The following is a 13,249-nucleotide window of genomic DNA, read 5'->3' as shown; positions in this document are numbered from 1 at the left end:
ATTTGGAATCTTCCTGACACCGATTCCATAAAGAACCAATTGTCTCTATCATACGGCTATTGAAGAACTTCCACGCACAGAGACTTCACCTTCCATGGCTGCCGTAGAGGAACATCAAAATATCTCAGCATATAAAAATGGCAAATTATCCAAATATGGTACAGACCACAATTATTAAAATATAGTCCCCAAAAGAGTTTCTGGGTCAGGAATTAATCCACATATAAGCCTATTTCAGAGTAGCAGCCATGTTAGTCTGTATCCACAAAAAGAAAAGGAATACTTGTGGCACCTTATAGACTAACAAATTTATTTGAGCATAAGCTTTCGTGAGCTTACAGCTCACTTCATCGGATGCATGCAGTAGAAAATACCTTCTGCATGCATCCAGTGAAGTGAGCTGTAGCTCACAAAAGCTTATGCTCGAATAAATTTGTTAGTCTCTAAGGTGCCACAAGTACTCCTTTCCTTTTTGCGTATAAGCCTGTGTGTTAAATCACAGTACTCATCCCAGCTGATCTCAATAAGTGTTTGAAAAGAAAAATGTGCTGGAAAGTTAAATGACCGCCCCCACACATTATTGGTAAGAGTTGTCATCTAGCTTGTAGGAAAAAGTGCATGGCCCCTTTAAGGGCCTGGTAGCTAGAGAATGACTTGCTGCACAAGTTTCAGACCAGGTCAGCATGGGGAGGCTGACCCATCCCCTCCCCCAAGTGACCAGAAGAGAGGGGAGAGTATGTAGGTCTATGCCAGGGCAGGAAATACCCTCTTCAACCTGGACCAGGTGGATCAGCACTTACCATCCCACCCATGGAAGTAATGAAATACGAGGTTTTGTCATGATTTGCTATGAGCATTATGCTAATCATGCCTTTCTCAGGGGGTTGGGAAGAATTTTTTCCCCTCACCACCAAATTTACCAAGGAAAGGTAAAGGTTTTTTTCACCTTCCCCACAGTGGGTTGGGGGCTTAGTTGGGAAGGACATGAAACAGGGGTCAGGCTATGATTATGTAACTCACTATGTAAGTATGGGGCAGATGTCCAATGCAGGTTACCCCATAGGGAAACGATATGATGATCAGATCAAATGGATTGGTAAAGGATTTAAAGGAGATATTCTTTAAAGGAGTGGGAAAAGGGGGAGAGGGATTGTGGCTCCCATGACTTTTTTTATTTATTTATTTTTTTTGGTGTGAATATATTCATTCTGTTATTAGGGACTTGTTCTTAAATCAAGAAGTCAAAAATGTGCCATGACCTTAATGCAGTGTTTTCTAATTCAGCTACCCAAATTTCCATTCCCTACATCTGTGCAGATATGGCTTCCACTTTTATTCTCTACTCCATTCAGATAATTCTGTATGTCATCCAGTTGATTGCACCAGTTCCAAACCTTTACTGATAGCATCCTTTAACTCTGCAAAGCCAATTTCCATCCAAAATCTCTTCCAACTGGTTCTCTGTGTTGTGGATCTACCAACTTTACACAAAAGGCCTTGGCATGAAAATGTTTTATCTAGGGCCTATTGGCTGTTGGGATATATATGTCATCTACAATGAATAAACAAACACTCTCAAGGACCACAACAAAAAGAATTGCCTTGAAAATGAAGGTTACTTACTTGTAACTGAGGCTTTTTGAGATTGGCTTTGCACATTCCCACTCTCGGGATACATGCTAATCAATGCCATTGAAAAGTTCAGCCTTCTGTTAGCAGCTCCCCTTAGAGGGCTCCGGTTCCCCTTCCCTACTTCTCCTCTGAGCGTTCGGGCACATTCTGAGGGAGAAGATATAAAAGGGGCAAGGCAGTTTGCTAATGCAGAATCATGGTTAGCTGGGATTCTGCAGAAGAGGGGAAGGTGGGTGGGAAGTATGAAGAACCCTTGTGAAAAAGTAAACAACCATAATTGAGAGAGAGAAAGAAAGAGAGAGTAGGTAAGGGCTGCAGAACTGATCTACCAAATTGGGATCTGATCTAGCTGCTATATTTAAGACATGATTCTTAATAAATGTATGTGTTAAACTTAATACCACCATTTAATAAATTTCAATTAGTGGGACATGCCTTAAATATGCTATAAAAGCAGCCATTGAACTAGTGGAGTGTGGAACATGGGGGAGACCATGAGGCATTGTTATAACTTTCTTCTATACACAGCCAACACATCAAGATAATGTTTTGGTGGAAATGGTATTTCCCTTACGGTTACTCACATATGAAACTGTTTTTGAAATTCTAAAATCTTTGGTCCTATCTAAATTGCAAGTTAGCACATTTTTATTATCCAAACAATTTAATTTGTACTCTGTCTTATGTAAATATGGTCTGGGACACCCGGAGAGTAATGGATCGATTGATATGGAAATCGGAAACAACTTTAGATATAAATTTTGGGTGAGGACAAAGAACTACTTTATCTTTATGAAAACTCGTAAATGAAGGGCCAGCCACTATGGCATGAAGTTCGCGGACCCTCCTGGCTGAAGTTATTGCATAAATGTGGTTTTAATTGAAACATGAAATAGAGAAGAAGAAGAAGAAAAACTTTGAAGGATGGAAACAAAGCTTTGTTAGCACAAAGTTTAAATTCCATGAGGGAATTGGCTCTCTCACAGGGAGATAAAGATTTAGCAAACCTTTCAGATATCTCTTGGCAATTCTGTGAGAGAATAAAGATTTACCATCTATTGGCATATGAAAAGCTACTGTTGTACTAGATGTACCTGGGGTGATGCAGTAGACAAACCCTTATTCTTAGGAACAGCAAATACTCTCATATGGATTGAATAAGAACTGACTCAGGACATTACTATGTACCCATAATGAAAATCTTTTCCATTTTAAATAACTTTTTCATGTTTATTGTCTTCTAGCTTTACCTAAAGCACATTGTACTTCTGCATCCTATTGCCCACATTGTCATATGCAACTAAAGTGGATCTGGAAAGTACACCTTCCGTTGCTGCTGTCACAGGCAGTCCGGTGATACTGGTAAGCATTTGTAATTTCCTTTAGAAAGAAGAAGTAAGTCTGTTTTCTAAGACTTTCTGTCGTGGCTAAGTTGGGATGATAAGGATCACCCCAGTTTGGCTGAATCTTGTCTGAACTTCACAACCTTCAACATTAGAGGGAATGGTAGGAAAGCATAAATCAGCTCTATATCCCAGCTGAGGAGGAATGTACCTGTAGGAAGTGAGCATATGCTCATTATCTTGAACAATAATGACAGCACTTGACATTGAACCTTGTGGCAAATAGGTCTATATTTGGCATAGTCCAGAAAGGAAAAAATGTCCTGGACTAGAGTCTCCTTTAAGGACCATTTGTGCATCTGGAAAGAGTCTCTGCTTAGTTGCTCTGCTAACTCTTTGAAAGATCCTCCACATGCAGAACTACTGTATAAATCTTGTGCATTATATACCAATCCCAATGATTTATTGCCTCTTTGCAAAGCTGTAATGACTGAGCACCTTCCTGTTTGTTTACATAGTATATTATCCGATTGCCTGTGGCCATTTTAACCAAGGTCCTTACACCTGAAGAAGGAATGATCTGAGTGCCAAACAAATTGCTATTAGCTCCAGAACACTGATATTAAGGTGACACTCTTGCTGATTCCACAGGTTTTTTGTTAACAAATTGTTGAAGTGTGCCCACCAGCCTGTTTTGAGGTGTCTTTTATATTTATCATGGAAGCAGACGGAGGGTTGATACATGTTCCTGGTCCCTCCACCATAACAGTTTTCTGGATTTTCTTTGGAATGGTAACAATTAGCTTCATTTTGTCTACTGAAGGTCTGAAGCTTCTTATCAAACAGTGTGGAAGGGGTCGCATTCTTAGTCTTGCATAAGGAGTGACATAAGTATTTGATATCATAAGACCCAGTAGGGAGAGGGAGAAACTTACTCTCCGAGATGGACTTTAAAGCAGAGACTGAATGATAAATTTCAGTTTCAGAAATTTCTTCTCCAGGAGATAAGTCCTCATCATGCTGGAGTTTAGAAGTGATTCCATGAAAAAAAATATTTTGTGATGGGGTCAAAAGTTATTTCTGTTTATCAAAAAGACCAACTTTCAGAATAGAGAGCCTGTGAATTGAGTGATTTCTTTCAGTTCATCTTCAGAAGATACTTTTTATGAATCAATTATCTAAATAATGAAAAACAAAAATCTCTTGTCTTCTTAGAAAAGCTGCTACTACAGACTGACATTTTGCAAATACTTGAGGTGCAGTAGAAAGGGTAATGGGGAGAATCCTGTACTGGAAATGGTCCTGTCCTGTGGCAAAAAGAAAGATACTTCCTGTGTGATGGTCTTATCAAAGTAAGCATCTTTGGTTTTCTACTCTCAATCTCAATCTAGATGGGAGAAGGAAGGAGGGGATAATGGATCCTAGTGTTATCATTTTGAAGCAAAACTTTCAGATGTATCTGTTCAGTTCCTCAGATCCAGGATTGGACAAAGATGCCAACTTCCTTTGGAAGTAGGAAATATCAGGACTAGAAACCTTGATATCTGAGATCTACAAGAACCTCCTCTATTGCTCCCTCTCTTAGTAGAGAATAGATTTCAATTCTTAACACAGACTCATGAGAAGGGTCCCTGGATACGGAGGGAGAGGGAGGGTTTTGAATTGAATGGTATAACTATCTTTTATAGTGTACAAAACTGTATGTCCATAGTGATTTTTGCCACTCATTGTAAGAACGGCATAAACCGACTCCAATGTTAGGGAAACAGAATTCAAAGTTGAAACGTTTTTTTCAAACTTCATAGAATCATAGAAGTGCAGGACTTGAAAGGACCTCAATAGGTCATCTAGTCCAGTCCCCTGCACTTAAGGACTATGTATGTAATAACTAGACCATTCCTGACAGGTGTTTGTCTAACTCAGGGGTGGACAACCTGAGCCTGAGAAGGAGCCAGAATTTACCAATGTACATTGCTAAAGAGCCACTGTAATACGTCAGCAGCCCCCCATCAGCTCCCCACCCCCCACACACTCCCAGCGCCTCCCGCCCACCGGCAGCCCTGCCGATCAGCGCCTCCCCCTCTCTCCCGGCACCTCCTGATCAGCTGTTTTGTCGAGTGCAGGAGGCTCTGGGTAGGAGAGGGAGGAGCGAGGGCATGGCAGGCTCAAGGGAGGGGGTGGGAAGCGGTGGAGTGGGGGCAGGGCCTGTCGCAGAGCCAGGGGTTGAGCAGTGAGCACCCCCCCAGAACATTGGAAAGTTGGCGCCTGTATCTCCAGCCTTGGAGTCGATGCCTATACAAGGAGCCACATATTAACTTCTGAAGAGCGGCATGTGGCTTCAGAGCCACAGGTTGGCCACCCCTGGTCTAACCTGTTCTTAAAAACTTCCAATGACAGATATTTCACAATTTCCCTAGGCAATTTGTTCCACTGCTTAACCCTGACAGTTAGGATTTTTTTTCCTAATTTTCAACCTAAACCTCCTTTGCTGCAATTTAAGCCCATAGCTTCTTGTCCTTTCCTCAGAGGTTAAGGAGAACAATTTTTCACCCTACTCCTTGTAACAACCTTTTATGTACTTGAAAACTTTTATCATACCCTCACCCTCAGTCTTCTCTTTTCCTGACTAAACAAACCATTTTTTTTCAATCTTTCATGTGAGACAGTTTCACAGGGATCAGCAACTTTTGGCACGCAACCCGCCAGGGTAAGCCCACTGGTGGGCTGGACCAGTTTGTTTACCTGCTGCGTCCACAGGTTCAGCTGATCTCACCTCCCACTGGCTGCGGTTCGCTGCTCCAGGCCAATGGGGGCTGCAGGAACTGGCAGTCAGCACATCCCTTGGCCAGTACCACTTCCCACAGCCCCCATTGGCCTCAGAAGTTGAGGGAGCTGAGGCTACTCCTACATTTTCATCTGTAGAGGAGCTGCATATGAGTTCATGGTGTTGATGTAAAATTTTGATTTGTGGAGGTGCAACACATTTCTCTTCCTCATCATATAAGATGTCTTGGATAACCATAAGGGGGCTTAGTATGGGATTCATTAGCATGGGATCTGAGTGTCCCAGATCCGAGTGTCTTAGACTGAGTGTCCTGGATCTGCAAAAATATTCCTGCCTCGGTGCAGATGCAAGGTGGTAGCTCTTGAAACAGGTTGAGATAGAAACTCTGGATTTGGGCAGAATGGCCAAAGCATCCAGAGATACAATTCCCAGTCCTGCCAGCTTGTCCAGTTCAGTACAATATAACAGTTAGGAGAATGTATGCGTTTACAAGAGTCCATCTCAAAAGCATGCCCCTTAGAAACTTAAGGATCTGGATAAATGGTTGGATCCAACTCTTCCTGTGAATGAAGGTCCAAGCCCAGATCTAACAAGTAATTGGGGATACCACTGAGGTAGGAATTTGCAATAGTGTCAGAGATGACAGGGGTCTTGGGATTTGGAGGTAACATGACCAAGGACTCACATGGAATCTGAAGAAGGCTCACAATCATCCATGATCAGCAGCTGGAAGAAACTGATGCAACAACCATGGCTGGGCCTCTTGTAGAGCCCTTCCTTCAGGTTGTGCTCAAACATTGAGGTGGGGAGGGAAAGGAGGCGTGTGAGCACTCTAACAGGCACTGCTAACAGAAGTCTACACAATTCAATGGCATCAGTTGGAACATATCTCAGAAGTGGGAATTTGCAGAGGACACTTGAAAAAGAAAAGAATTTACCTCCAACTTCCAGCTGAACAGAACTACCTTTCAGACACATAGGCACTCAAATACCACGGAGGTATTCAAATATCATGGTGATGAGACAGTATAAAGTATACCATTTAGGAAAAAATATAAGTTTAGGTAGATTATTTAAATAAGTATGCAAATACACACACACAAGAACAAAATGGAGATGAGAATGTAAATGGTCACCTTTGTGCTCTCCTTTCTACATACACACATAGCATTAGTTTAGTTATTGAAGAACTACTATTTCTGTGAAAGAATAAATGTACAACAGGAACAAAATGGCCTGTGTATAATAAGACACTGTCCACAAATGACCTGCCCTCTAAAAGTGAATCATGTAAAGAATGAAAGCAGGTATTTAAACTGTGCAAAATATCTAAATCAAACCTCAAATTCTCTTTCAAATGTACCTACTGTTCAAGGTTTCCTGTATTCACAAACTGCACCCTCTGCCTCTGAAATATGGTGAACATGATCTTGGGTTTTGGTGTATGTTTGTCTGTTCTGCATGCTTCATAAACCTGTCCATCTTCTCCTCTCAGCAGCTGCTTGCTTCTAATGTAAATAAGACTGGACTTCCTTCTTACATTAGCTGTTTTAAGGGGGACCCTGTACTTGGAGAGTCAGTATGGTCCTTTATGAGTTAAAATTATGCTAGTCTTGGTTTTGAGTATGGCCCCTAAATATCATGGTGATGAGTTTATTAGAAGCGTTATACATCAATATCCTCATGCAGCTCATTCCTCCTAGGGTATGGGCTGTTCCCTTATCTTAAGAGTGCTTTGTATGGACAGAGGACATGATGCCTCCTCAGATCCACCCCACTCCTTGCTCACCCTTCCAAAAGAAACTGTCAAGAAGGAACAGGGAACAATCTTCTGTTCTTCCTGTTTAGCCACTGCACTGAGCTCAAAGACAGTCAGAACTCTTAGCTGGTAAGCTCTAGAAGATTTGCCAAGGTTCCCTAGAATGTGGCAGCCTTGGGTTTCCCTAACTACCATGCTAAAGATTGAAGGACTTCTCTCAGCCCTAGCTCAGTAGAGCTAGATAGCAAGGATGTGTGGATTTTCTACCACTTGTGCTGAATTGTTTAACTTACCCAGAATATTCTTTAGGATGGAAGGAAGTAGCAATCCATACTGAGTGGACTTCAGAAGACCCCATTAGTAGACCAGCCACCCAGCAACATAAAGGACCAGAGGGATGCACTGGAGAAGTCACATAGGCCCAGGAGAAACAAGCATATGTGTACAGAGGGTAGAGTGTGCGGCAGCTCATGTTTCCTCCAGCCGACAGTAAGGTAAAATGAGGGACCAGGGTTGTTAGGGAAAACAGAGCACCAGATGAGTAGTCCTTGTGATGGGGAGAAGGAGGAATGATTCAAGGGTAGAATAGTGGGTACCATCTGTATTTGGTTCCCCATGGAGGCTTAATCCTCCAAACAAGCCTTCGGGTATTGGCTCACTTTCAACTCTTGAAGTAAAATGCATGTTCATATTGTTCTAGTATAATTAATGAATACACTACAACTAGATAGAAGCATAATCTTATCTTTAGTCAGATGACCTTTGAATCTGCTCCTCCATGTCTGACCTACCTACACATGCCCAGGCCCAAATTTCTTCTTATCACATTGATACCTCCTTGTATATGTTCTATAGATACCTTAAATTTAAATGGCAAAAAATGAACTTCTAATCTTTTCTCCTAAACCTTTCATCTCCTCAGTTGCTCCATCATTGCTGACTTTACCTCTACTCCTTCTCCCCAGCCCAACCAATCAAGCTTGTAGTATTGGAGTTTTATTTTACTTATTTTACTTCCTCCTCAAATCCAGGTTCTCTCCAAATGTGCTTACTTTTTGTGCATACTTCTTAAATATTTCCTCAAATATATCCCCCTTGGCAAAACTCCTGTTACTATCGTTTTCTTTCACCCAAAGTATGGTAACCTCCACATTTCTAGCATTTGTGACTCTCACAGCAACTCTTTTCAATATACGCAACATTCTGCAACTAAATAACCTTCTCCCACCACTCTGACCCTCTCCTCAAATCTCCTTTCTTGGACCCAGTGTTCTCCTGCATTAAGTTAATACCTGCTCTTATTTGTAAGGCTTGCCATACCTCTGACCCTGGCTATATCTCATCTCCTGTCCCTCCCCACTTTGCTCTCTGGGATCTGTTCACTCTTTTGATCTAGTTATTCTCTATTGCTTCTCCTCACAATCTCACTGTCACACTGTCCCCACACCTGCTTCTTACACCTGAGATGACATCATTCTTCCTGAACACCAAAGCATACTCACCTCCTCCTTCAAATCCCTGTTCAACACCTATTTATTTTCAGATTGCTACCCAGCACTGACAAACTCCTTTGTGCTCACTTTTCCATCCTTCTCCCTGACCGAGATCTTTATTTTAAAATATCAATGTGAAAAAGATATGACTCACATGATTATTTGCTTTGACCCTTGCCCTTTTTTTCCACCTTTCTTTGTTGGCTCTCACCACATTTTCTGTTGCTCTAATTTAGCTACTAGGCTCTGCAGGGCAGGGACCATGTCATTTTAAAATCTGTGTCAAGCACCATCTGGGGCTATGGTGATATATCATTATACCATTACCTCTGTCAGAAAATAAAACAATTTTTTTCTCTTTACTATTAAACTTTTGGGTGAAACAGATGTTTATGCCACATAGATAACCTAGGGTGAACAAGAGGATCCCATATGTTGTTGTGGCCAAAGACAGACAAAGTCACACATCACTGAGAACTGCCCTCTGACCAGACTTGATGGTTGTCTGAGGGATTCACACTTTGCTGCCATAAATTGGCTTGGCAAGCTCTGCATCCAATAAAAAGACAACCACATAGATACTGATATATCCTCCCAAAAGCTCACAAAAGCAACAGCAGTTTCATCTTATATACTACATATCCTTCTCATGCCAAACCTGCTCAAGAACTTTGTTAGTCAAGTTTATTTACACAACTGACTGATATACCTCAGTCTCAACCCACATATTATTCCAGACTTGGGCATCTGTTCAGATTGTTGTGATAAGCATGGGGGTTTAGGCACAGAAACTCATCTTTACATTTATTTACTATAAATCAAATCATATCTGTGTGCTTACACCTACACATATCACACAAATTATGGAATAGGTTAATTTCTGAAGTGAAAATATATTTGCTTGTATCAAGTGCCTGGATTTAAATAATCACAGAAGTATTTTATTTTCACTTTTCTACAACATACAACAAATAATAACAAACCTACTTTTCAGTTGTATTCTGAGGAATTAATCCTTCTAAGGACACAATCAGACATGTACAGAGCTGCTACACAGAGCTCCATGCACAGTCAGGGCCGAAGACATTTGGATGCTTTCAGTATTATTGAATAGGGAATGGAGAGCATTTCCTAGCATGCAAAATAAACCTTATATAATTATTTGCTTAGATTTATGTACAGCTAAGCATGTCCACAGTAGCTTACTGTTACCTTTGTAGTTAACTTTGAAGCCAATTGATCCCACACTTTCATCCGTTTGAAGGTGTAACCACATCTGACTGTTCATGCTCACAATTAAATCTGGTACAAAACTTCCCGTTAGTCTAGAAGAAAAACAAACAACAACACTATTTAATGAGAAAATCATCTGGATTTAAATATGAGTTTGTCACAGATACAAAATCCAGGTAAGGAAGCCTTGATTACAGCCTTCTGAGAACCAAAATATTCAGGTACAGAAAAATGAGTATGAGAAAATTAATAGTTCTTAACTGTTTGTGGTTTGCAACAGTAAATAATAAAATCAGATTAATTTTGTTTCACCTGTGCTATTGACACTTAGACTTGAGAGAGGAAAAAGATAGAATCTATTAATTTTTTAAAGAAAGATTTTTTTTTAATCACAGAATTTTACTGCTTTGTAATTATAGAATCATAAAACTGGAAGGGACCTCGAGACGTCATCTAGTCTAATCCCCCGTACTCATGGTAGGATTAAGTATTATCTAGATCATTCCTGACATCTGTTTGTCTAAACTGCTCTTAAAAATCTCCACTGCTGGAGATTCCACAACCTCCCGCCCTCCCATCAATTTATTCCACTGCTTAATCACCCTGACAGTGAGGAAGTTTTTTTCCTAATGTGCAACCTAAACCTTTCTTGTTGCAATTTAAGCCCATTGCTTAAATTTTTAATCCCAATTTTCTTCACAATTTTTCTTCCTCCTCCTTGTAACAACCTTTTACATACCTGAAAATTCTTATCATGTCCCCTCTTAGTCTTCTCTTTTCCAAATTAAACAAACCTAATATTTTCAATCTTCCCTCATAGGTCATGTTTTCTAGACCTTTAATCATTTTTTAATCACTATTCTCTGGACGTTCTCCAATTTGTTCACATCCTTCCTGAAATGTGGTGCCCAGAACTGGACACAATACTCCAACTGAGGCCTAATCAGTGCAGAGTAGAGCAGAAGAATTACTTCTCATGTCTTGCTTACAACACTTCTGCTAATACATCCCAGAAGGATGTTTGCTTTTTTTGCAACAGCGTTACACTGTTGATTTATATTTAGCTTGTAGTCCACTATGACCCTCAGATCCCTTTCCATAGTACTCCTTCCTAGGCAGTCATTTCCCATTTTGTATGTGTACAACTGATTGTTCCTTCCTAAATGGAGTACTTTGCATTTCTCCTTATTGAATTTCATCCTATTTACTTCAGACCATTTCTCCAGTTTGTTCAGATCATTTTGAATTTTAACCTATCCTCCAAACCACTTGCAACCCCTCCCAGTTTGGTATCATCCACAAACTTTATAAGTGTACTCTGTATGGCATTATCTAAATCATTGATGAAGCTATTGAACAGAACCAGACCCAGAATTGATCCCTGCGAGACCCAAGCTGCCTTCCACTTTCAAAATCTCAACCAGTTCTTCCCTATTTGTCAAAATCAAATCTAGAACAGCCTCCCCCCTCGTAGTTTTCTCCACCTTCTGAACTAAAAAAAAAAAAAAAAAAATGTCTCCAATACATTCCAAAAACTTATGGGATAATCTGTGCCCTGCTGTGTTATTTTCCCAACAGATGTCTTGGTGGTTAAAGTCCCCCATCACCATCCAGTCCTGTGCTTTGGATGATTTTGTTAGTTGTTTAAAAAAAGCCTCATCCACCTCTTCTTCCCAGTTATGTTGTCTGTAGTAGACCCTACCATGACATTCCCCTTGTTTTTTACCCCTTTTTTCCTTACCCAGAGACTTTCAACAAGTCTGTCTCTGATTTCCATCTCAATCTCAGTCCAAGTGTATACACTTTTACTACCATCCACCACCCAACTACAAACCACCCTGCAGAAATGTAAATGTCACAGCAAGAAAAGCTCTGGAAGGGTAAGGGTCCCTTCAGAAAATTGTCCTCAAGTCATTCATTTTTCTGGACATTCCATTCTACTGTTCCCTCCTATAGTCATAGTGATCAGTGTTTCCATCAAAAGGGGAGATTCACAAGACATGGTCAACCCTGCAGCAACTCTGCCTCTACCCTTGTTCTCTGTCCACTCCCTCTACCAGTCCCTTTGGTCTCCCTAGGATTGCCCCTACCATTACTCCCTCTAGGTCTTCTTTCTGTGGAGCATCTCATGAAGTAAAGTCTATCATTACAGGTTTTTATCTCTGTAATTTTGATGTATTTATTAAGTGTTAATTAATGCACTATGGGAGTCCCACTTCAGCCCTCTGTATAAATTGATCCCCTTCTTTTCATATGGTTTGCCCATAGGATTTTCTGCAATCCTAGGGCAGTCAGCAGTAACCCCTGTGCCTTTGCAATGGGGTGAGGGAAGGAGACCATGGGTTCCCCATTTATGTGATTTGCAAGAAGTGTTAACATTACTCAGGGTACCAAATGTGTTTAAATGATATAAGTGCCTTGAAAAATCCCAAAGCAAGCTCAATTTAATTTCTCATGTAATAATCTCATATACAGTATACACACATTTTTCATAAAGTATATGAGTTTAATGTATTGTTATTATTGTTATTATTATTATTAGCTAGGTTACTGGTTTTTTTCAGTGTGGAAAATTCTGTGATATTTTACAGGTCGAATGACTGAATGACATAATACCCCCCATCCAACATCTGTCACTAAGTCTGGTAATTTTGTCAAGTGGTCGTCGTACGACATGGTGTCCCTCTGAAGCATGGGGCCCCTCAAAGCACAGGGCCTGGGGCAATTGTCCCAGTCCATCCCACGGACGGGACGGCTCTGCTTGGGCACCACCAAAAATTATAGAAACCTGGTGCCCCTTTCAACCACTAGAACATAAATCTCTCCAGAGTAGAAACAAAACCTGAAGTAACTATCTCTTTTAAAAAGGGAAACCATTTATTTAGCTCATTTTAAGTTAAACTGTTTCATATCATTCTCAGTAAGAGACAATAAGAAAAAATAATCAATTTATGTTTGAACTCACGAGAGTATATGTTTCAGAAAAAAAAAATCAATATTGATT

The 13,249-nt window shown here is 40.5% G+C and overlaps 1 protein-coding gene across 2 annotated transcripts in view; it reads right to left on the bottom strand.

Annotated features, from left to right (window-relative positions):
- The window catches only part of CSMD3 (CUB and Sushi multiple domains 3), a 1,240,207-nt gene that overhangs the window by 600,059 nt on the left and 626,899 nt on the right, over positions 1–13,249 (bottom strand). For both annotated transcript variants that reach the window (XM_084620231.1, XM_084620232.1), the window contains one exon: positions 10,225–10,337. In XM_084620231.1, coding sequence (XP_084476357.1) covers positions 10,225–10,337 — 113 coding nt within the window. The remainder of the gene's footprint in view (positions 1–10,224; positions 10,338–13,249) is intronic.

Source organism: Lepidochelys olivacea (assembly GCF_965140295.1).
Source record: "Lepidochelys olivacea isolate rLepOli2 genome assembly, chromosome: 2".
Taxonomy (NCBI): Eukaryota; Metazoa; Chordata; order Testudines; family Cheloniidae; genus Lepidochelys; species Lepidochelys olivacea.
Note: the sequence above shows the minus strand (reverse complement) of the source record. Positions and strands in the feature narration are given on the sequence as shown.